The following is a 24025-nucleotide window of genomic DNA, read 5'->3' as shown; positions in this document are numbered from 1 at the left end:
AAAAATCTGATTATAAATTATAAATAAAAAATTATTTTCTTGGAATTGAATGCGGATTTTTGGGATTTTTGGGTCCGGGGGGATTTTGGGATTTTTTGGGGGGGTTCCCCAAAATTTTGGGGTGCTGAGGATCCCTAAAATTTCCCCAAAAAGTTTGGGAATTGAACATCAAAATAAGACCAAAATCTGTATTTTGGGGTGTTTTTCCTGGAATTTAATGGGGAGTTTTGGGTCCGGGATTTTTGGGGGGGTCCCAAAATTTTGGGGTGCTCAAAAAATTTGGGAATTTAATGACAATAGCAGACAAAAATTCAGATTTTGGGGTGATTTCCTTGGAATTTAATGGGGATTTTTGGGTCTGGGATTTTTGGGGGGTTCCCCAAAATTTTGGGGTGCTCAGGACCCCCCCCAAAATTTGGGAATTAATCATCAAAATAAGACAAAAATCTGTATTTTGGGGTGTTTTTCTTGAGATTTAATGGGGATTTTTGGGTCCGGGATTTTTGGGGGGTTCCCCAAAATTTTGGGGTGCTCAGAACCACTCAAAATTCCCAAAAAATTTGGGAACTGAACATCAAAATGAGACAAAAATCCCAATTTTGGGGCGTTTTCCTGGAATTTAATGGGGATTTTTGGGGTCTGGGATTTTTTGGGGGGTCCCCAAAATTTTGGGGTTCTCAGGGTCCCCAAAATTTGGGAATTAATCATCAAAATAAGACAAAAATCTGTATTTTGGGGTGATTTTATTGGAATTTAATGGGGATTTTTGGGATTTTTGGGTGCGGGATTTTTGGGGGTCCCCAAAATTTTGGGGTGCTCAGGGTCCCCAAAATTTGGGAATTAATCATCAAAATAAGACAAAAATCTGTATTTTGGGGCGTTTTTCCTGGAATTTAATGGGGATTTTTGGGATTTTTGGATTGGGGGGTCCCCAAAATTTTGGGGTGCTCAGAACCACTCAAAATTCCCAAAAAATTTGGGAACTGAACATCAAAATGAGACAAAAATCCCAATTTTGGGGCGTTTTCTGGAATTTAATGGGGATTTTTGGGTCCGGGATTTTTGGGGGGTCCCCAAATTTTGGGGTGCTCAAAAAATTTGGGAATTTAATGACAATAGAAGACAAAAATTCAGATTTTGGGGTGATTTTCTTGGATTTAATGGGGATTTTTGGGATTTTTGGGTCCGGGATTTTTGGGGGGTCCCAAAATTTTGGGGTGCTCAGGTTCCCCCCCAAATTTGGGAATTAATCATCAAAATAAGACCAAAATCTGTATTTTGGGGTGTTTTCCCGGAATTTAATGGGGATTTTTGGGGTCTGGGATTTTTGGGGGGGTTCCCCAAATTTTGGGGTGCTCAGGACCCCCCCAAAATTCCCCTAAAAATTTGGGAATTTAATGACAATAGAAGACAAAAATCTGTATTTTGGGGTGTTTTTCTCGGAATTTAATGGGGATTTTTGGGATTTTGGGTCCGGGGATATTTTGGGATTTTTTGGGTGTTTCCCCGAAATTTTGGGGTGCTGAGGACCCCCCAAAATTCCCCTAAAAATTTGGGAATTTAATGACAGCAGAAGACAAAAATTCAATTTTGAGGTGATTTTCTCGGAATTTAATGGGGATTTTTGGGATTTTTGGGTCCGGGATTTTTGGGGGGGTCCCCAAAATTTTGGGGTGCTCAGGACCCCCAAAATTTGGGAATTAATCATCAAAATAAGACAAAAATCTGCATTTTGTGGTGTTTTTCCTGGAATTTAATGGGGATTTTTGGGGTCTGGGATTTTTGGGGGGTTCCCAAATTTTGGGGTGCTCAGGACCCCCAAAATTCCCCGAAAATCTGGGAACTGAACATCAAAACGAGACAAAAATCACAATTTTGGGGCGTTTTCCTGGAATTTAATGGGGATTGTTGGGTCCGGGATTTTTGGGGGGTCCCAAAATTTTGGGGTGCTCAGGACCCCCAAAATTCCCCCAAAATCCGGGAACTGAACATCAAAATGAGACAAAAATCCCAATTTTGGGGCGTTTTCCTGGAATTTAATGGGGATTTTTGGGATTTTTGGGTCCGGGATTTTTGGGGGATCCCCAAATTTTGGGGCGCTGAGGAACCCCAAAATTCCCCTAAAAATTTGGGAATTTAATGACAATAGAAGACAAAAATCCCAATTTTGGAGTGATTTTCCTCGAATTCAATGGAGATTTTTGGGATTTTGGGACTTTTTTGGGGGGTTCCCAAAATTTTGGTGTGCTGAGGATCCCCCCCAAAATTTGGGAATTAACCATCAAAATAAGGCAAAAATCTGCATTTTGTGGTGTTTTTCCTGGAATTTAATGGGGATTTTTGGAATTTTTGGCATTGTGGGATCCAAGATTTTTGGGGGGTCCCCAAAATTTTGGGGTGCTCAGGGTCCTCCCAAATTCCCCTAAAAATTTGGGAATTTAATGAAAATAGCAGACAAAAATTCAGATTTTGGGGTGTTTTCCCTGGAATTTAATGGGGATTTTTGAGTCCGGGATTTTTTGGGGGTCCCAAAATTTTGGGGTTCTCAGGGTCCCCCAAAATTTGGGAATTAATCATCAAAATAAGACAAAAATCTGTATTTTGGGGTGTTTGTCTTGGAATTTAATGGGGATTTTTGGGGTCTGGGATTTTTGGGGGATCCCCAAAATTTTGGGGGGCTCAGGGTCCCCCAAAATTCCCCCAAAATTTGGGAACTGAACATCAAAATGGGACAAAAATTCAAATTTTGGGGTGATTTTCTCGGAATTTAAAGGGGATTTTTGGGATTTTTGGGTCCAGGATTTTTGGGGGGTCCCCAAAATTTTTGGGTGTTCAGGGTCCCCCCCGAAATTTGGGAATTAATAATCAAAATCAGACAAAAATCTGATTATAAATTATAAAAAAAAATATATTTTCTTGGAATTGAATGGGGATTTTTGGGATTTTTGGGTCCGGGGGGATTTGGGGATTTTTTGGGGGGTCCCCAAAATTTTGGGGTGCTCAGGACAGCCCCAAATTCCCCTAAAAATTTGGGAATTTAATGACAATAGCAGACAAAAATTCAGATTTTGGGGTAATTTTCTTGGAATTTAATGGGGATTTTGGGGATTTTTGGGGTCCGGGATTTTTGGGGGGTCCCCAAAATTTTGGGGTTCTCAGGGTCCCCCCAAAATTTGGGAATTAATCATCAAAATAAGACAAAAATCTGTATTATGGGGTGTTTTTCTTGGAATTTAATGGGGATTTTTGGGATTTTTGGGATTGGGGGGTCCGGGATTTTTTGGGGGGTCCCCAAAATTTTGGGGTGCTGAGGAGCCCCAAAATTCTCAAAAAAATTGGGAATTTTATGACAATAGCAGACAAAAATTCAGAATTTGGGGTGATTTTCTTGGAATTTAATGGGGATTTTTGGGGATTTTGGGGTTTGGGATTTTTTGGGGGTCCCAAAATTTTGGGGTACTCAGGACACCCCCAAAATTTAGGAATTAATCATCAAAATAGGACAAAAATCTGTATTTTGGGGCGTTTTTCTCGGAATTTAATGGGGATTTTTGGGGTTTTTGGCTCCAGGGGGATTTTGGGATTTTTCGGTGGGTTCCCCAAAATTTTGGGGTGCTGAGGAGCCCCAAAATTCCCCTAAAAATTTGGGAATTTAATGACAATAAAAGACAAAAATCTGTATTTTGGGGTGATTTTATTGGAATTTAATGGGGATTTTTGGGATTTTTGGGTCCAGGGGGATTTTGGGATTTTTCGGGGTTCCCAAAAATTTTGAGGTTCTCAGGGTCCTCCCAAAATTTGGGAAATAATCACCAAAATAAGACAAAAATCTGTATTTTGGGGTGATTTTATTGGAATTTAATGGGGATTTTTGGGATTTTTGGGTCCGGGGGGATTTTGGCATTTTTTTGGGGGGGTTCCCAAAATTTTGGGGTGCTCAGGACGGCCCCAAATTCCCCTAAAAATTTGGGAATTTAATGACAATAGAAGACAAAAATCTGTATTTTGGGGTGTTTTTCTTGGAATTTAATGGGGATTTTTGGGATTTTTGGGTCCGGGGGGATTTCGGGATTTTTTTGGGGTGGTTCCCAAAAATTTTGGGGTGCTCAGGACCCCCCCCCAAAATTTGGGAATTAATCATCAAAATAAGACAAAAATCTGTATTTTGGGGTGTTTCTCTTGGAATTTAATGGGAATTTTTGGGATTTTTGGGATTGGGGGGTACGGGATTTTTTGGGGGGTTCCCAAAAATTTTGGGGTGCTCAGGGTCCCCCCAAAATTTGGGAATTAATCATCAAAATAAGACAAAAATTCAGATTTTGGGCTGTTTTTCTCAGAATTTATTGGCGATTTTTGGGGTTTTTGGGTCCGGGGGGATTTTGGGATTTTTTGGGGTGTTTCCCCGAAATTTGGGGGTTTTGGGGATCCCAAATTTGGGGTGTCAGGGCCGGGCCTGCAGCTCCTGCTGGAGCCGCCCCAGCAGCTCCCGCTGCTGCTCCGAGCGCCGCTCCAGCTCCTGCATCTGCTGCTCGTAGCGCTTCCTGAAAATGGGGCAAAAAACAGAGATTTTGGGCAAAAAGGGAATGACGGGAAATAATTGTGAGTTCAGGGGGGGAAAAGGGGAATTTTGGGCGGGAAAAAGGGGAATTTTGAGGGAAAAGATTGGGTTTATGGGGGAAAAATGGGGATTTTTTGGGGAAAATGGGGATTTTTGGGGAAAAAATTTGATTTTTTTGGGGAAAAATTTGATTTTTTTGGGGAAAATTTTGATTTTTTTGGGAAAATGGGGATTTTGGGGGGGGAAATGGGGATTTGGGGGGGAAACGAGGATTTTGGGGGAAAAAATGGAATTTTGCGGGGAAAATGTGAATTTTGGAAGGGAAAATGAGGATCTGGGGAGGAAAATTTGGAATTTTAGGGGGAAAATGGGGATTTTGTGGAAAAATGGGGATTTTTGGGGGGAAAAGGGGAGTTTTGGGAAAAAAATTTGATTTTTTTGGAGAAAATGGGGATTTTGGGGGGGAAAAATGGGGATTTGGGGGGAAAATGGGGATTTTTGGGGAAAATGGGGATTTTGGGAAAAAAATTTGAATTTTTTGGGGAAAATGGGGATTTTGGGGGGAAATGGGAGTTTTGGGAAAAAATTTTAAATTTTGGGGGGAAAACAGGAATTTTGGGGGGGAAAAATTGGAATTTAGGGAGAAAATATTGAATTTAGGGAAAAAACAGGGATTTCTGGAGGGAAAATGGAATTTTTTTGGGGTAAAATGGGGATTTGGGGCAAAAAGGGGAATTTCGGAAAATAATTCTGAGTTTTGGGGGGGAAAAGGGGAATTTTGGGTGGGGAAAAGGGGAATTTTGAGGGAAAAGATTGGTTTTATGGGGGAAAAATGGGGATTTTTGGGGGGAAAAATTTGATTTTTTTGGGGAAAATGGGGATTTTGGGGGGTAAAAAGGGGATTTGGGAGGGAAACGAGGATTTTGGGGGAAAAATTTTGAATTTTGGGGGGAAAATGGGGATTTTGGGAAAAAAATTGGGGTTTTTTTGGGAAAATAGGGATTTTTTGGGGAAAAATGGGGATTTTTTTGGGGGAAAAATTGGGATTTTTGGGAAAAAAAATTGAATTTTTTTGGGGAAAATGGGGATTTGGGGGAAAAATGGGGATTTTGGGGAAAATGGGGATTTGGGGGGGAAATGGGGGTTTTGGGAAAAAAATTTGAATTATGGGGGAAAAAGCGAATTTTTGGGAGGGAAAAAATGGGAATTTGGGGGAAAATATTGATTATAGGGGGGGAAAATGATTTTTTGGGGTGAAAATTGATTTTTTGGGGGGAAAATGGGGATTTTTGGGGGGGAAATGGGAGTTTTGGGAAAAAAATGAGATTTTTGGGGAAAATGGGGATTTTGGGCAGGAAAAATGGGGATTTGGGGGGAAATTTTGAATTTTTGGGGAAAAATGGGAATTTTGGGGGGAAAATGGGGATTTTTTTGGGGAAAATGGAGATTTTGGAGGGGAAATGGGGATTTTCGGAGGGAAATGGGATTTCTGGGGTGGAAAAATGGGGATTTGGGGGGGAAAATGGGGAATTTTTTTGGGAAAAATGGGGATTTTTTGGGGGGAAAATATTTTGAATTTTGGGGGAAAAAGGGAATTTTGGACGGGAAAAAAAGGGGAATTTTGAGGGAAAATATTGATTTTAGGGGGGAAAAATGGGGATTTTTTGGGGAAAATGGGAATTTTGCATGGGAAAAAATGGGATTTTGGGAAAAAAAATTGAATTATGGGGGAAAAAAGGGAATTTTTGGAGAAAAAATGGGGATTTTGGGGGGAAAATGGGGATTTTGGGGGGAATATGGGGGTTTTCCCCATTTTCCCACAAATTTTCCCCATTTTGCCCAAAATCCCCATTTTTCCCCCCAAACCCACATTTCCCCCCAATGTACTCCAGCCATTTTCCCCTTTTTTCCTCCATTTCTCCCCACTTTTCCCATTTTCTTGCCAATTTTTCCTGGGTTTTTTTCCCCGTTTTTCCCCATTTTCCCCCCATTTTTTCACTTTTTCTGCATTTTGCCCAAAATCCCGTGTTTTCACCCCAAACCCACATCTCCCTTCTGATGCACTGCAGCCATTTCCCCTCCATTTCCCCCCATTTCCCCCATTTTTTTCCCAATTTTCCCCCCATTTTCCCCCATTTTTTCCCCTTTTTTTCCCCATTTTTTCACTTTTTCTGCATTTTGCCCAAAATCCCGTGTTTTCACCCCAAACTCACAGCTCGCCCCCGATGTACTGCAGCCGTTTCCCCTCCATTTCCCCCCATTTATTCCCCATTTTTTCCCCGTTTTCCCCCATTTTTTCCCCGTTTTTTTCCCTTTTCCCCCCATTTTTCCCCATTTCCCCGTTTTTGCCCAAAATCCCGGTTTTTCACCCCAAACCCACATCTCCCTTCTGATGCACTCCAGCTGTTTCCCTCCATCTCCCCCCATTTCCCCCCATTTTCCCCCCGTTTTTTCCCAATTTTCCCCCATTTTTTCCCCATTTTTTCTCAGTTTTTCCCTGTTTTTTCACTTTTTCCCATTTTTGCCCAAAATCCTGTTTTTTCCCCCCAAACTCACAGCTCGCCCCCGATGTACTGCAGCTGTTTCCCCTCCATTTCCCCCCTTTTTGCCCCTATTTTTCCCATTTTTTGCTCATTTTTTGTGTTTTTTTCCCCATTTTTTCTCAGTTTTTCCCCATTTTTTCACTTTTCCCCATTTTGCCCAAAATCCCGGTTTTTCACCCCAAACTCACAGCTCCCCCCGATGTACTGCAGCCGCTTCCCCTCAATTTCCCCCCATTTTTCCCATTTTTTTGCCAATTTTTCCTGTTTTTTTTCCCCGTTTTTCCCCGTTTTCCCCCTTTTTTCCCCATTTTTTCACTTTTTCTGCATTTTGCCCAAAATCCCGGTTTTTCACCCCAAACTCACAGCTCGCCCCCGATGCACTGCAGCCGTTTCCCCTCCATTTCCCCCCTTTTTGCCCCTATTTTTCCCATTTTTTGCCAATTTTTTGTGGTTTTTTCCCCCTTTTCCCCCATTTTTTCACTTTTTCTGCATTTTGCCCAAAATCCCGGTTTTTCACCCCAAACTCACAGCTCCCCCCCGATGTACTGCAGCCGCTTCCCCTCAATTTCCCCCCATTTTGCCCCATTTTTTCCCCGTTTTCCCCCATTTTTTCCCCATTTTCCCCCATTTTTTCCCCATTTTTTCACTTTTTCTGCATTTTGCCCAAAATCCCGGTTTTTCACCCCAAACTCACAGCTCGCCCCCGATGTACTGCAGCCGTTTCCCCTCCATTTCCCCCCTTTTTGCCCCTATTTTTCCCAATTTTTTGTGGGTTTTTTCCTCATTTTTTCTCAGTTTTTCCCCATTTTTTCACTTTTTCTGCATTTTGCCCAAAATCCCGTGTTTTCACCCCAAACTCACAGCTCGCCCCCGATGTACTGCAGCCGTTTCCCCACGTGCTCCCGCGCCTGGCGCAGCTCCTGCCGCAGCAGCACCGGCCCCAGCAGCCGGAAGATGCAGTTGGACTCGTCCAGCAGCTGCAGCTCCTTTTGGGGAGAAAAAGCCAAAAATTGGGAAAAATGGGATTGGGGGGGGAAATGGGAATTTGGGGAAGGGAAAATGGGATTTTGAGGGGAAAAAAATGGGAATTTGGGGGGAAAAAAATGAGATTTTGGGGGGAAAAATGGGAATTTGGGGAATAGAAATGGGAATTTGGGGTGAAAAAAATGGGATTTTGGGGAGTAAAAAATGGGAATTTGGGGTATAGAAAATGGGATTTTGGGGAGTAGAAAATGGGATTTTGGGGAGGAAAATGGGAATTTGGGGGGGAAAATGGGAATTTGGGGGGAAAATGGGAATTTGGGGAGTAAAAAATGGGATTTTGGGGAATGGAAAATGGGATTTTTGGGGAATAAAAAATGGGATTTTGGGACATAAAAATATGATTTTGGGGGGAAAAAATGGGATTTTGGGGAGTAAAAAAAGGGATTTTGGGGGAGAAAAGATGTAAAAAATTGGAATTTTTGGTGGGGAAAAGGGGATTTTTTTGGGAGGAAAAAAGATAATTTTTTGGGGGGAAAAGGGGAAAAAAGGGGAAAAACTGGGATTTTTGGGGGGAAAAAGGGGTAAAAATGGGATTTTGGGGAATAAAAAATGGGATTTTGGGGGGAAAAGGGGGAAAAAAAGGGGAAAAATGGGGGAGAAATTGGGATTTTTTGGGAGGGAAAAAGGGGTAAAAAACAGGATTTTTATGGGTAAAAATTCTCATTTTTTCAGGGAGAAAATGGGGTAAAAAAATTGAATTTTTGGTGGGGAATAGGCGATTTTTTTGGGAGGAAAAACCAGAATTTTTTGGGAAAAATTTTTGGGATTTTTTTCGGGAAAGGGGTAAAAACTGGGATTTTGGGGAATAGAAAATGGGATTTTGGGGAGTAAAAAACAGGATTTTGGGGAATAGAAAATGGGATTTTGGGGGATAGAAAATGGGATTTTGGGGGAAAAAGGGGGAAAAAGGGGGGAAAATTAGGATTTTTTTTGGGGGGAAAAGGGGTAAAAAATAGGATTTTGGGGGTAAAAAGGGGTAAAAATTCTCATTTTTGGGGGGAGAAAAGGGGTAAAAAATTGGGATTTTTGGTGGGAAAAGGGGATTTTTTTGGGGGGAAAAAGTAATTTTTTGGGAAAAATTTTGGGGTTTTTTTGGGGAAAATAGGTAAGAAATGGGATTTTTTTGCAGGAAAAGGGGAAAAAAAGGGGGAAAAACTGGGAATTTTTGGGGGAAAAAGGGGTAAAAATGGGATTTTTGGGGGGTAAAAATGGGATTTTGGGGAATAGAAAATGGGATTTTGGGGGGAAAAAATGGGATTTTGGAGAATAGGAAATGGGATTTTGGGGAAAAAAGGGGCAAAAAAGGGGGAAAAATGGGGGAGAAATTGGGATTTTTTGGGAGAAAAAGGGGTAAAAAATAGGATTTTTGAGGGTAAAAATTCTCTTTTTTTGAGGGAGAAAAGTTGTAAAAAATTGGGATTTTTGGTGGGAAAAGGGGATTTTTTGGGAGGAAAAAAGAATTTTTTGGGAAAAATTTTTGGGATTTTTGGGGGGAAAAAGGGGGAAAAAGGGGAAAAACTGGGATTTTTTTGGGGAAAAAGGGGTAAAAATGGGATTTTGGGGAATAGAAAATGGGATTTTGGGGAGTAAAAAATGGGATTTTTGGGGGAAAAGGGGGAAAAGGGGGAAATTGGGATTTTTTTTGGGGGGAAAAGGGGTAAAAAATAGGATTTTGGGGGGTAAAAAGGGGTAAAAATTCTCATTTTTGGGGGGAGAAAAGGGGTAAAAAATTGGGATTTTTGGTGGGAAAAGGGGATTTTTTTGGGAGGAAAAAAGGTAATTTTTTGGGAAAAATTTTTGGGATTTTTTTTGGGGAAAGGGGTAAAAAATGGGATTTTTTGGGGGAAAATGGGAAAAAAGGGGCAAAACTGGGATTTTTTGGGGGAAAAAGGGGTAAAAATGGGATTTTTGGGGGGGGAAATGAGAAATTTTTGGGAAAAATTTTTGGGATTTTTGGGGAAAAAAAGGGGATAAAAAGGGATTTTTTGGGGATAAAAGAATTTTTTTGGGGGAAAAATGAGAATTTTTTTGGGGAAAAAAGGGGGGGAAATGGGAAAATTTGGGATTTTTGGGGGGGAAAGCAGGTAAAAAAATGGGATTTTGGGGGGGGAAAAAAGAGAATTTATTTGGAAAAATTTTTGGGATTTTTTGGGAAAAAAGGGGATAAAAAAGGGGATTTTTTTTGAGGAGAAAAAGAGTATTTTGGGGGGAAATTGGCATTTTTGGGGAGGAAAGGGGTAAAAAATGGGATTTTTAGGGTGAAAAATGAGAATTTTTTGGGGGAAAAAGAATGTTTTGGGAAAAATTGGGAATTTTTTTTTGGAAAAACTGATTTTTTGGGGGGAAAATTTGGGGAGAAAAATGGGATTTGGTGGGAAAAGGGAATTTGGGGGAAAAAAATGGAATTTTGGAGGGTAAAAGGGGGAATTAGGAAAAAAAGAGGAATTGGGGGATAAAGGGGATTTTTGGGGCAGTTTGGGGGATTTTTGGGGCAGTTTTTGGGATTTTTGGGGAGATTTTTGGGGCAGCTTTGGGGTATTTTTTGGAAACTTTTGGGCAGTTTTGGGGAATTTTTGGGGCAGTTTTGGGGGGTTAATTGGGGCAGATTTAGGGGAGTTTTTGGGAACTTTTGGGTATTTTTGGGACATTTTGGGGTCATTTTTTGGAATTTTTGGTCTAATTTGGGGGCAGTTTCAGGGTATCTTTAGGGAATTTTTGGGGCAGTTTTTAGGGATTTTTGGGTAATTTTTGGGGTATATTTTGGGGGATTTTTGGAGCAGTTTCAGGGGATTTTTTGGAAATTCTTGGAGTATTTTTTTGGGAATTTTTGGTGTATTTTGGGGACAGTTTCAGGGTATTTTTAGGGAATTTCTGGGGCAGTTTTGGGGTATTTTTTGGGCAGTTTTGAGGGATTTTTGTGGCAGTTTTGGGGAATTTTTGGGGCAGTTTCAGGGTATTTTGGGGGAATTTTTGGAGCAGTTTCGGGGTACTTTTTGGAAATTCTTGGAGTATTTTTTGGAAATTTTTGGGGCAGTTTTAGGGGATTTTTTGGGTATTTTTGGGCAGTGTTGGGGTTATTTTTAGGGTATTTTTGGGGCAGTGTTGGGCTGTTTTAGGGCTATTTTGGGGTCCTGGTTTTGGGGTTATGTTTGGGGTTATTTTTGGGGCAGTTTTGGGGTTATTTTTGGGCAGTTTTGGGGGTACTTTTTGAGGCACTTTTGGTGTTACTTTTTGGGCAGTTTTGGGGTTATTTTTGGGCAGTTTTGGGTTTTTTTTAGGGTATTTTTGGGGCAGCTTTGGGGTTATTTTTAGGGAATTTTTGGGGTTATGTTTGGGGCAGTTTTGGGGTATTTTTGGGGCAGTTTTAGGGTATTTTTGGGGTTATTTTGGGGGTTTTATTGGGGCACTTTTGGGGTATGCTTGGGGCAGTTTTGGGGTATTTTTGGGGCAGTTTTGGGGGATTTTTGGGGCAGTTTTGGGGGATTTTTGGGGGTATTTTGGGGCAGTTTTGAGGTTATTTTTAGGGTATTTTTGGGCAGTTTTGGGGTTATTTTTGGGGCAGTTTTGGGGTATTTTTGGGGCAGTTTTGGGGTTATTTTTGGGGCAGTTTTGGGGTATTTTTGGGCACTTTTGAGGTGTTTTGGCTCCCACCTCCTGCACGATGTTGTTCTCTGTCAGCTGCGTCTCCAACTTCTGCCGCGCCGCCACCGCCCGGCCCAGCTCTGGGGACACAAATCGGGGTTCGGGGCACCCCAAAAATGGGGTTTAGGGAGACCCCAAAATTTGGGTTATGGGGCACCCCAAAATCGGGGTTCAAGGGGATCCCAAAAATAGGATCAGGGGGATTTTTGGGGAGATTTTTTTGGGGCATTTTTGGGGTTCTTTGGGGGTTCCCGGGGGGATTTTTGGAGGAATTTTGGGGTTCTAGGGAGGCTTTTTGGGGGGATTTTTGGGGTTTCCCAGGGGGGATTTTTGGGGATTTTGGGGGGGGGGGTTCACGCGGGGATTTTTGGGGTTCCCAGAAGGATTTTTGGGGGTCCCCAGGGGAGATTTTTGCGGGTCCCCAGGGGGGATTTTGGGGGGAATTTTTGGGGGTCCCAGGGGGGATTTTTGGGGGGATTTTGGGGGATTTTTGGAGGTTCCCAGGGGGAATTTTGGGGGGGATTTTTGGGGTTTCCCAGGGGGGATTTTTGGGGTTTCCCAGGGGGGATTTTTGGGGGTTCCCAGGGGGGATTTTTTGGGGCATTTTGGGGGTTTTTTGGGGGTTCCCAGGGGGATTTTGGGGGGTTCCCAGGGGGAATTTTGGGGGGAATTTTGGGGATTTTTGAGGGTACCTGGGCAGATTTTGGAGGGATTTTGGGGGGTTCCCAGGTGGATTTTTGGGGGGATTTTGGGGGGGATTTGGGGAGATTTTTAGGGGATTTTTGGGGGTTCCCAGGGGGGATTTCTGGGGGGATTTTGGGGTTCTAGGGGGGCTTTCTGGGGGAATTTGGGGGGGTTCCCAGGGGGGATTTTTGGGGTTCCCAGGAGGGATTTTTGCGGGTCCCAGGGGGGATTTTTGGGGGGATTTTGGGGGGTTCCCAGGAGGATTTTTGAGGGTTCCCAGGGGGATTTTTGGGGGCATTTAGGGGATTTTTGGGGTTTCCCAGGGGGGATTTTTGGGGTTCCCAGGAAGATATTTGGGGGTACCCAGGGGGGATTTTGCGGGCTCCCAGGGGGGATTTTTGGGGTTCCTGGGCAGATTTTTTGTGGGGATCTTGGGGGGATCTCAGGGGGGATTTTGGGGGGTTCCCAGTTGGATTTTTGGGGGGATTTTGGAGACTTCCTGTGGGGATTTTAGGGGGGATTTTAGGGGGGATTTAGAGAGATTTTTAGGGGATTTTTGGGGTTTCCCAGGGGGGATTTTTGGGTTTTTTTGGGGGTTCCTGGGGGAATTTTCGGAGGGATTTTTGGAGGAATTTGGGGGTCCCCAGGGAGGCTTTTTGGGGGGATTTGGGGGGGTTCCCTGGGGGGATTTTGCGGGGTCCCAGGGGGGATTTTTGGGGAGATTTTTGGGGTTTTTTGGGGGGTTTCCAGGGGGGATTTTTGGGGTTTCCCAGGGGGGATTTTGGGGGGTTCCTAGGGGAGTTTTTGGGGGAATTTTGGGGATTTTTGAGGCTACCTGGGCAGATTTTTGGGGGGATTTTGAGGGGTTCCCAGGGTGGATTTTTGGGGGGATTTTGGGGAGTTCCTGTGGGGATTTAAGGGGGGATTTTGGGGGGGACTTGGGGAGATTTTTAGGGGATTTTTGGGGTTTCCCAGGGGGGATTTTTAGGGGGATTTGGGGGAGTTCCTGTGGGGATTTTTGGGGGATTTTGGGGAGGTTTGGGGAAATTTTTGGGGGGATTTTGGAGGGTCCCAGGGGGGATTTTTGGGGAGATTTTTTGGGGGATTTTTGGGGTTTTTTGGGGGTTCCCAGGAGGATTTTTGGGGGGATTTTGGGGAGTTCCTGTGGGGATTTTAGGGGGGATTTTGGGGGGGATTTGGGGAGATTTTTAGGGGATTTTTGGGGTTTCCCGGGGGGTATTTTTGGGGGGATTTTGGGGTATTTTTGGGGGGATTTTTGAGGGTTCCCGGGCAGATTTTTGGGGCGATTTTTGGGGGGTTCCCAGGGGGGATTTTTGCGGGGATTTTTTGGGGGATTTTGGGGGATCTCAGGGGGTTCCCAGTTGGATTTTTGGGGGGATTTTTGGGGTTCCTGGGCGGATATTTTGTGGGCATTTTGGGGGGATCTCAGGGGGGATTTTGGCGTTTCCCGGGGGGGATTTTGGGGGGATTTTGGGGAGTTCCAGTGGGGATTTTTGGGGGGATTTTGGGGATTTTTGACGGCTCCCGGGCAGATTTTTGGAGGGATTTTGGGGGGCTCCCAGGGGGAATTTTTGGGGATTCCCAAGGGGGATTTTTGGGGATTTTGAGGTATTTTTGGGGGGATTTTTGAGGGTTCCCGGGCAGATTTTTTGGGGGATTTCGGGGGTTCCCAGGAGGATATTTGGGGTGATTTTGGGGGTTCCCAGGAGGATTTTTTGGGGGGATTTTGGGGATTCCCAGGAGGGATTTTTGGGGGTCCCCAGGGGGGATTTTTGGGGGGATTTTGGGGGGTTCCCAGGGGAAATTTTGGGGGTTCCCGGGCAGATTTTTGGGAGGATTTTGGGTGTTCCCAGGAGGATTTTTTGGGGTGATTTTGGGGTTCCCAGGAGGATTTTTTGGGGTGATTTTGGGCTTTTTTGGCACTCACCTTTCTGGAGCTGCTGGTACTTCTCCAGCTCCGCCTGGAGCTTCTTCTGCAGCGGCTCCGCCATGGGGGGCGGGTTTGGGGGGCTGGGGGGGTTTGGGGGCGGTTTTGGGGGGCTGAGGGGGATTGGGGTCACCCCCCGCACCCCCAAAATCCCCATTGACCCCTCAGAGACCCCCCCCCCAAAAAAAAAAAAAAAAAAACTCCAGGAGCCCCAAAAAATCCAAACCCGCAAAAATCCCAAATCCACCCAGGACCCCCCAAAATCCCCGCGGGACCCCCAAAATCCCTTCAGGATCCCCAAATTCCCCTCAGGACCCCCCAAAATCCACTCAGGATCCCCAAAATCCTCTCAGGACCCCCCAAAATCCCCTCCGGACCCCCAAAATCCCCTCAGGACCCCCAAATCCCCTCGGGACCCCCAAATTCCTCTGGGCACCCCCCAAAATATCCTCGGGACCCTCAAAATCCTCTGGGGCCCCCAAAATCCCCTCGGGACCCTCAAATTCCACTGGGGACCCCCCAAAATCCTCTCAGGACCCCCAAAATCCCCTCGGGACCCCCCAAATTCCCCTCAGGACCCCCAAAATCCCCTCAGGATCCCCAAATTCCTCTGGGGACCCCCAAATTCCCCTCATAACCCTCCAAATTCCCCTCGGGACCCCCAAAATCCTCTCAGGACCCCCAAAATCCCCCCGGGACCCCCAAATTCCCTCGCGCCCCCCCAAATCTCCACCTGCCCCCCCAAAACCCCCCAAAACCCCTCCAGGACCCCCTCGATGTTCCCAGGCGGACCCCAAGACGATCCCGGAGCCCCCAAATCCCCCAAAATCCCCAAAAACCCCAAAATCCCCCAAAATTTCCCCTCCCCTCCCCCCCCCTTCACCCTCCGCTCCGCGCGCGGCTCCAACGCTCCGGGCCACGCCCACTGCGCTCTGCGCATGCGCCGCGCCCCCAAACCACGCCCCCAGCGCTAAGCCACGCCTATTATTTCCATATATGGAAATCGTCCCTCGCCTTTGGCCACGCCCCTCTTGTCTGGCCACGCCCCCGGCTTTGGCCACGCCCCCGGCTTTGGCCACGCCCCCGGCTTTGGCCACGCCCCCGCGCGCGCCGGACGCGGCCCGAGCGCCCCCCCCCCCTCCCCCGGGGGGGATTTTGGGGCGGATTTTGGGGTTTTTGGGGCTCGCGGAGGTGAGAGGAGCGCGGGGAGGGCTCCGGGATGGGCCCGAGGCGGCGGAAATGGCGGCGGAGGGCGGCGAAGGCGGCGCTGGCGGCGCTGGCGCTGGCGCTGCTGTGGCTGCAGGGCAGCGGCGCGGGCGAGGAGCTGCTGGCGGCGGCCCTGGCCTGGGGGGAGGGGCGGGGGGCGTGGGGGGCGTGGGGGGAGGGGGAAGGGTGGGGGATGGGCGTGGGGGGCGCGGGGGAGGCGGGGGAGGGGAGTTGGGGGGGCGAGTTTGTGAATGGGGAGCGTGGGAACGGCGGCGGGCGGGGGGCGTGGCTTGGGAGTGAGGGGGCGTGGCTTGGGGATGAGGGGGCGTGGCTTGGGGGCGCGGGGTTTATGAATGGGGGCGCGGGGTTTATGAATGAGGGGGGGCGAGGAGGGAAATGGGGGTCGGGGGTCCTGAATGGGAGCTCGGGGGTCACGAATTGGGCTGGAATTGGGGGTCCCGGGGTTGGAATTGGAGATCCCGGAGGTGGAATTGGGGGTCCTGGGGTTGGAATTGGACATCCCGGGGGTGGAATTGGGGGTCCCGGGGATGGATTTGGGGGTCCCGGTGGTGGAATTGGGGATCCCGGGGTTGGAATTGGGGGTACCGGTGGTGAAATTCGATATCCCGGTGGTGGAATTGGAGGTCCCGGTGATGGATTTGGGGGTCCCGGGGTTGGAATTGGGGGTCCCGGGGTTGGAATTGGGGGTCCCGGGGTTGGAATTGGGGGTCCCGGGGTTGGAATTCGAGATTCCGGGGGTGGAGTTGGAGATCCCGGGGGTGGAATTGGGGGTCCCGGGGTTGGAATTGGAGATCCCGGGGGTGGAATTGCGGATCCCGGGGGTGGAATTGGGGGTCCCGGGGATGGAATTGGGGGTCCCGGGGGTGGAATTGGGGGTCCCGGGGATGGAATTGGGGGTCCCGGTGTTGGATTTGGGGGTCCCGGGGATGGATTTGGAGATCCCGGGGTTGGAATTGGAGGTCCCGGGGCTGGAATTGGGGGTCCCGGGGGTGGAATTGGAAGTCCCGGGGGTGGAATTGGGGGTCCTGGGGTTGGAATTGGGGGTCCCGGGGTTGGAATTGGGGGTCCCGGTGGTGGAATTGGAAGTCCCGGGGTTGGAATTGGGGGTCCCGGGGTTGGAATTGGGGGTCCCGGGGTTGGAATTGGGGGTCCCGGGGTTGGAATTGGAGATCCCGGGGGTGGAATTGGGGGTCCCGGTGGTGAAATTCGGGATCCCGGGGGCGGAATTGGAGATCCCGGTGGTGGAATTGGACATCCCGGGGCTGGAATTCGATATCCTGGGGTTGGAATTGGGGGTCCCGGGGTTGGAATTGGGGGTCCCGGTGGTGAAATTCGGGATCCCGGGGGTGGAATTGGAAGTCCCGGGGTTGGAATTGGGGGTCCCGGGGGTAGAATTGGGGGTCTCGGTGGTGAAATTCGGGATCCTGGGGTTGGAATTGGGGGTCCCGGGGTTGGAAATGGAGATCACGGGGGTGGAATTCGAGATCCCGGGGTTGGAATTGGAGGTCCCGGTGGTGAAATTCGGGATCCCGGTGTTGAAACTGGGGGTCCCGCTGTTAAAACCGGGTCTCCCCACGCCCCCCCCGGTTGCACCGGGCTCCTCTCGGGGGGCTCCGGCATCCTCCCCGCCGCTCCGTGGGGCTCCCCGCGGACCCCCAAAGTGCTGCTGGCCCCGGCCCCGTGCCCGTCCCCGGCCCCGTTCCTGCTGACGCTGGTGCCCAGCGCCCCCTCGCACCGGCAGCGCCGCCGCGCCGTGCGCGACACGTGGGGCGGCCCGTGGGGCTCCAACCGGGGCGGCACCGGGGCTCTGCCCGCCCGCACCGTGTTCGTGCTGGGCCGCCCGGAGGATCCCCGCGGGCAGCGGGAGGTGCTGGCGGAGTGGCGGCGACACGGGGATGTCCTTCAGGGCGATTTTACCGACACCTACGGGAATTTAACGCGCAAAACGGTTCTGCTGCTGCGCTGGGCCCGCGCCTGCTGCGGGGCGGTTCCGTTCATCCTCAAGGCGGACGATGATGTTTTTATCAACACCCCCGCGCTCTCCGCCTTCCTGGCGGCGTGGCCGCCGCCGGTGCCGCCGCTGTACGTGGGTCGGGTGCACTGGGCGGTGCGGCCGAACCGGGACCCGCGGAGCCGGCACCACGTCCCGGTGGGGCTGTTCGGGGCGCGGCGCTTCCCGCGGTACTGCAGCGGCACGGCGTACGTGCTGTCGGGGCGGGCGGCGGGCGCGGTGCTGGCGGCGGGGCGGCGGCTCCCGGTGGTGTTACCGGAGGATGTGTGGGTCGGGGCGGCGGCGGCGGCGGCGGGGGTGGCGGCGCGGCACTCGGCGCGGTTCGGCGGAGCGGCGGGGCCGCCGGCGGAGCGGTGCTGCCTGCGGGGGGCGCTGTTCAGCGCGCACCGCCTCGCACCGGAGGGGCTGCGCAGCCTCTGGGCCGAGCTGGGCTCGGGCTGCGCCGCCGCACCGGGACTGCTGCGCTGCCGCCTCGGGGGGGCGCTGCGGGCATGGGGGTGGGGATGGGGAGGGGGCGGGGAGGGCGTCCAGGAGGGGGAGTGACGTCATGAAGGGGGGAGTGACGTCATGAAGGGGGGACACACCCCCCCCTCTGACACCCCCCTCCCCATTCCGGTCACTTATAGGGACAGGGCGCCCACCCCCACCCTGTCCCTGGGGGGATAGAGAGGTCATGGGGAGTGATGTCATCAGTGGGGGGAGTGATGTCATCAATGAGGGGAGTGACATCATGAAAGCGGGACCCCCACTCTGACATCCCCCTCCCCACTCCGGTCACTTATGGGGACAGGGCGCCCACCCCACCCCCCCCCCGTGCTCGGGGGGATACAGAGGTCATAAGGAGTGACATCATGGGGAGTGACGTCACCAATGGGGAGTGACGTCATGGGTAGGGGAGTGACGTCATGAAGGGGGGGACCCCCCTCCTCCCCACTCCGGTCACTTATGGGGACAGGGCACCCACACCGTGACCGGGGGTTACAGAGGTCATGGAGAGTGACATCATCAATGACGGGAGTGACGTCATCGATGGGGGAGTGACGTCATGAAAGGGGGGACCCCCCCCCCCCCCCCGCAGTCACTTATGGGGAAAGGGTGCTGCCCCTCCCCCAACCTCGTTTCCCGGGGGGACAGACAGGTCATGGGGAGTGATGTCATTGGGAGTGATGTCATGGGTAGGGGAGTGACGTCATGAGGGGGGACCCCCATTCTGGCACCCCCCTCCCCACTCCGGTCACTTATGGGAGGACAGGATGCCACTCCCCCACCCATACAGAGGTCATGGGGAGTGACGTCATCCATGAGGGGAGTGATGTCATGAATGGGGGAGTGACGTCATGAAGGGGAACACACACCCACCACCCTCCCCCCGCAGTCACTTATGGGGAAAGGGTGCTGCCCCTCCCCCAACCTCGTGTCCCGGGGGGATAGAGAGATCATGGGGAGTGACGTCATCAATGGGGAGTGATGTCATCAATGAGGGAGTGACGTCATTAAGGGGGGACACCACCCACCCTCTGACCACCCCCACCCCCCCCCCATCTCCAGTCGCTTGAGGGGGGACAGGATGCTGCCCCTCCCCCAACCTCGTTTCCCGGGGGGATACAGAGGTCATGGAGAGTGATGTCATTGGGAGTGACGTCATGGGTAGGGGAGTGACGTCATCAATGGGGACCCCCCCCACTCTGGCACCCCCCTCCCCATTCCGGTCACTTATGGGAGGACAGGATGCCACTCCCCCACCTATACAGAGGTCATGGGGAGTGACGTCATCCATGAGGGGAGTGATGTCATTAATGAGGGGAGTGACGTCATGAAGGGGGACACACACACACACCCCCCGCAGTCACTTATGGGGAAAGGGTGCTGCCCCTCCCCCCCACCCAGTGCCTGGGGGGATAGAGAGGTCATGGGGAGTGACGTCATTTGGAGTGACGTCATCAATGAGGGGAGTGACGTCATGAAGAGGAATCCCCCCTCTGACCCCCCTCCCCCCATCTCCAGTCACTTGTGGGGGCACAGGATGCTGCCCCTCCCCCAGCCTCGTGTCCCGGGGGGATAGAGAGGTCATGGGGAGTGACGTCATGGGGAGTGATGTCATGGGTAGGGGAGTGACGTCATGAAGGGGGGGACCTCTGACATCCCCCTCCCCATTCCAGTCACTTATGGGGACACGGCACCCACCCCCATCCCGTGCCCGGGGGGATACAGAGGTAGTGGGGAGTGACGTCATCAATGAGGGGGAGTGACGTCATCAATGAGGGGGAGTGACGTCATGAAAGGGGGCACACACACACACACAAACCCCCCCCGCAGTCACTTATGGGGGAAGGATGCTGCCCCTCCCCCACCCCGTGCCTGGGGGCATAGAGAGGTCGTGGGGAGTGACGTCATCAATGGGGAGTGACGTCATGAATGGGGACCCCCCCACTCTGGCACCCCCCTCCCCATTCCGGTCACTTATGGGGACAGCGTGACCACCCCCATCCCGTGCCCAGGAAGATACAGAGGTCATGGGGAGTGACATCATGGGGAATGACATCATGAGGAGTGATGTCATCAATGAGGGGGAGTGACGTCATAAGGGGGGACACACCCCCCCTCTGACCACCCCCACCCCCCCCATCTCCAGTCGCTTGAGGGGGGACAGGATGTTGCCCCTCCCCCAACCTCGTGTCCCGGGGGGATGCAGAGGTCGTGGGGAGTGACGTCATGGGGGAGTGACGTCATGGGTAGGGGGTGACGTCATAAGGGGGGGACCCCCACTCTGGCACCCCCCCTCCCCATTCCGGTCACTTATGGAGACAGGGCGCCCATCCCCCATCCCGTGCCCAGGGGGATACAGAGGTCATGGGGAGTGACGTCATCCATGAGGGGAGTGATGTCATTAATGGGGGGAGTGACGTCATGAAGGGGGACACCCCCTCTGACACCCCCTCCCCATTCCGGTCACTTATGGGGACAGGGCCGCCCATCCCCCACCCTATGCCCAGGGGTATACAGAGGTCATGGGGAGTGATGTCATCAACGACGGTGGAGTGACATCATCAATGAGGGGGAGTGACGTCATGAAGGGGAAACCCCCCCCCCTCTGACCCCCTCCCCCAGTCACTTATGGAGAAATGATGCTGCCCCTCCCCCACCCCTAACTGGGGGGGGAGGGGGGGACGGACGACGACACGGTGGTTGGGGTGTGACATCATATGGCAGTGACGTCATGGGGGTGTGACGTCATGAGGGGAAACTCCCCCAACCATCCCCGTGGGGAAGGGAGTCATGGAGAGATGACGTCACAAATGGGGAAACCCCCACCCCCCCCCAATGGGTCAGGGACACCCCCCAAAAATGGGGGCGGTGACTGGGGATGACGTCACGGGTGTGAGAGTGACGTCGCCGGGTGATGACGTCACAGATGGGGACCCCCCCCCGGGCACGAGGACGCTGCTGAAGCTCTGCCCCCCCCAACCCACCCGAAACCCCCCAAAAAATCCATCGGGAAACCCCCACAATTCCCAAATTTTCCCCCAAAATTCCCAAATTTTCACCTGAAATTCCCCAATTTTCCCAAAATTCCCAAATTTTCACCTAAAACTCCCAAATTCTCCCCTAAAATTCCCAAATTTTCCCAAAATTCTCAAATTTTCTCCCAAAATTCCCAAATTTTCCCCTAAAATTCCCAAATTTTTCCCAAAATTCCCAGATTTTCCCCTAAAATTCCCAAATTCTCCCAAAATTCCCAAATTTTCCCCGAATCCCCGGGATCCCCCCCAGCACCAGGTGCTGCCCAAGCCCGACCCCCAAAACCTGCCCGGAACCCCCAAAAATCCACCGGAAATGGCCCCAAAGTCCCAAATTTCCCCCAAAATTCCTGAATTTCCCCCAAAATTCCGTCAGCGCTGAGGGACACGGGGGGGGGACATGGGGGGACACGGGTGTCACCTGGGGGGGACTTGGGGACGTGGGACAGGGACATGGATGTCACCTGGGGGTGGCACAAGGACGCAGATGTCACCTGGTGTCACCTGGAGGTGTCACCTAGAGCTGGCACGGTGACACTGATGTCACCTGGATGTCACACAGTGACACGGCTGTCACCTGGGTGTCACACAAGGACATGGATGTCACACACAGCTGGCACGGTGACATGGGTGTGACACAGGGACATGGAGCTGGGACAGTGACCCGACGTCACCTGGAGCTGTCACCCGGAGCTGGCACAAGGACACAGCTGTGACACTAGGACAGTGACACCGATGTCACCTGGATGTCACCTGGATGTGGCACAAGGACACAGAGCTGGCACAAGGACACGGATGTCACCTGGATGTGCCACAAGGACACGGATGTCACCTGATGTCACCTGGAAGTGTCACACACAGCTGGCACGGTGACACGGGTGTGACACAGGGACAGGGAACTGGGACAGGGACCTGATGTCACCTGGAGCTGCTGTGCCCCGATGTCACCCAATGTCACCTGGACCTGGCTTGGTATCCCAATGTCACCTGGATGTCGTCTGAAGTCACCCGGACCTGCACAGTGACAGGGATGTCACCCGGAGCTGCTGTGCCCCAGTGTCACTGTTGTCACTGTTGTCACCCGATGTCACCGGTGTCACACCCGATGCTGATCTGTGCCAATGAAATGTTCTGTGAAATTAAAAACAGCTGAGCTGGCGCGGGAGTTAATTAGTTGGTTAGTTAGTTAGTTATCTAATTATTTAGTTATTAATTTAGTGATTTAGTTAATTAGTTTGTTATGTAATTGTTTGTTTGGTTGTTTATTTAGTCATTTGTTTAGTTAGTTATGTAATTATTTAGTTGGTTATTCAGTTAGTTAGTAACTTAGTTTAGATAGTTTAGTTAGTTAGGTATTTATGTCTTTATTAGTTAGTTAGTTATTTAGTTAGGTAGGTAGGTAGTTTAGTTAGTTAGTTTTTATTTATTTCGTTAGTTAGCTTGTTTAGTTAGTTAATTTTTTATATATTTATTTATTACTTAGTTTTTTAGTTAGTTAGTTAGTTAGGTAGGTAGGTAGGTAGGTAGGTAGTTTAGTTAGTTAGTTTTTATTTAGTTAGTTAGTTTAGTTAGTTTATTTATGTATTTATTTAGTTAGTTTGTTAGTTATTTAGGTACGTAGGTAGGTAGTTAGTTTAGTTAGTTCACTTTTATTTATTTATTTATTTAGTTTATTTATTTAGTTAGTTAGTTAGTTAGTTTGTTAGTTATTTACTTAGTCAATTATTTATTTATTTAGTTAGTTATTTAGTTAGGTTTTTTTTATTTAGTTAGTTAGGTTTTTAGTTAGGTTTTTTTTATTTAGTTAGGTTTTTAGTTAGTTAGTTTTTTATTTAGTTAGTTAGTTAGGTTGTTAGTTAGTTAGTTTTTTATTTATTTATTTAATTAGTTTTTTATTTATGTACTTAGTCAGTTTTTATTTAGTTAGTTAGTTATTTAGTTAATTTTTAAAATTAATTAATTTAGTTAGCTAGGTTTTTATTCATTCATTTATTTATTTATTTATTTAGGGTTTATTTAGTTAGTTAGTTAGTTAGGGGGTTTTTTATTTATTTATTTATCTATTTATTTATTTACTTACTTACTTAATTAATTAATTAATTAATTAGTTAGTTATTTAGTTAGTTCTTTCTGTGTGTGTTGGTTATTCCCGTCCATCCGCGGGGTCCAAGAGCAGCTGAAGCCCCAACCTGGGCGGGAAATTCCCAAATTCCGTTTGGGCCCGAGGGGCCGGGCCCGGAGTGATCGATTGAAATTATTGATCACCCATTGATTGATTGATTGATTGATTGGGTTTTAATGGGGCCGGGCCAGTTTCATTGGTAACAGGGAACTGGGAGGGACTGGGAGGGACTGGGAGGGAACTGGGATAAACTGGGATTGAACTGGGATTGAACTGGGATAAACTGGGAACGAACTGGAACCAAACTGGGATTGACTGGGATAAACTGGGAATGAACTGGAACCAAACTGGGATTGAACTGGGACAAACTGGGAATGAACTGGAACCAAACTGGGATTGAACTGGGACAAACTGGGAATGAACTGGAACCAAACTGGGATTGAACTGGCATAAACTGGGAATGAACTGGAACCAAACTGGGATTGAACTGGGACAAACTGGGATAAACTGGGAATGAACTGGAACCAAACTGGGATTGAACTGGGATTGACTGGGATTGAACTGGGAACGAACTGGAACCAAACTGGGATTGAACTGGGATTGACTGGGATAAACTGGGAATGAACTGGAACCAAACTGGGTTTGAACTGGGATTGAACCCACACCGCACGAAACCACGCCCACCACACACCGCCACGCCCCCTCATCTGCATAGCCACGCCCCCAAC

The 24025-nt window shown here is 49.5% G+C and overlaps 2 protein-coding genes and 1 long non-coding RNA gene across 4 annotated transcripts; 1 reads left to right on the top strand and 2 right to left on the bottom strand.

Annotated features, from left to right (window-relative positions):
* Positions 1 to 4350: 4350 nt before the first annotated feature.
* PFDN6 (prefoldin subunit 6) lies at positions 4351 to 15410 on the bottom strand. 2 transcript variants are annotated; one of them, XM_072921203.1, is made up of 6 exons: positions 15303 to 15410; positions 14420 to 14502; positions 11797 to 11867; positions 7963 to 8087; positions 4529 to 4541; positions 4351 to 4468 (listed from the first exon to the last, which is right to left on the bottom strand). In XM_072921203.1, the coding sequence occupies exons 2-6, from the start codon at positions 14481 to 14483 to the stop codon at positions 4442 to 4444; spliced, it is 300 nt and encodes a 99-aa protein (XP_072777304.1). In that variant the 5' UTR covers positions 14484 to 14502; positions 15303 to 15410; the 3' UTR covers positions 4351 to 4441. The 2 variants fall into 2 exon arrangements, with proteins under 2 accessions (XP_072777304.1, XP_072777303.1); XM_072921202.1 differs by having other exon boundaries at positions 4351 to 4541.
* Positions 15411 to 15638: 228 nt separating this feature from the next.
* B3GALT4 (beta-1,3-galactosyltransferase 4) lies at positions 15639 to 18200 on the top strand. Its single transcript, XM_072921020.1, has 2 exons — positions 15639 to 15784; positions 17039 to 18200. The coding sequence occupies exons 1-2, from the start codon at positions 15639 to 15641 to the stop codon at positions 18198 to 18200; spliced, it is 1308 nt and encodes a 435-aa protein (XP_072777121.1).
* A 5351-nt stretch (positions 18201 to 23551) lies between these two features.
* On the bottom strand, positions 23552 to 23956 carry LOC140681419 (uncharacterized). The gene is made up of 3 exons (XR_012052597.1): positions 23903 to 23956; positions 23796 to 23837; positions 23552 to 23655 (listed from the first exon to the last, which is right to left on the bottom strand). It is a non-coding gene; the product is annotated as an uncharacterized lncRNA (long non-coding RNA).
* Between the last annotated feature and the right edge of the window lie 69 nt (positions 23957 to 24025).

This window comes from Taeniopygia guttata, chromosome 35, assembly GCF_048771995.1.
Source record: "Taeniopygia guttata chromosome 35, bTaeGut7.mat, whole genome shotgun sequence".
Classification (NCBI taxonomy): domain Eukaryota; kingdom Metazoa; phylum Chordata; class Aves; order Passeriformes; family Estrildidae; genus Taeniopygia; species Taeniopygia guttata.
The sequence above is the reverse complement of the archived record's forward strand: the minus strand, read 5'-3'. Positions and strand labels throughout refer to the sequence as shown.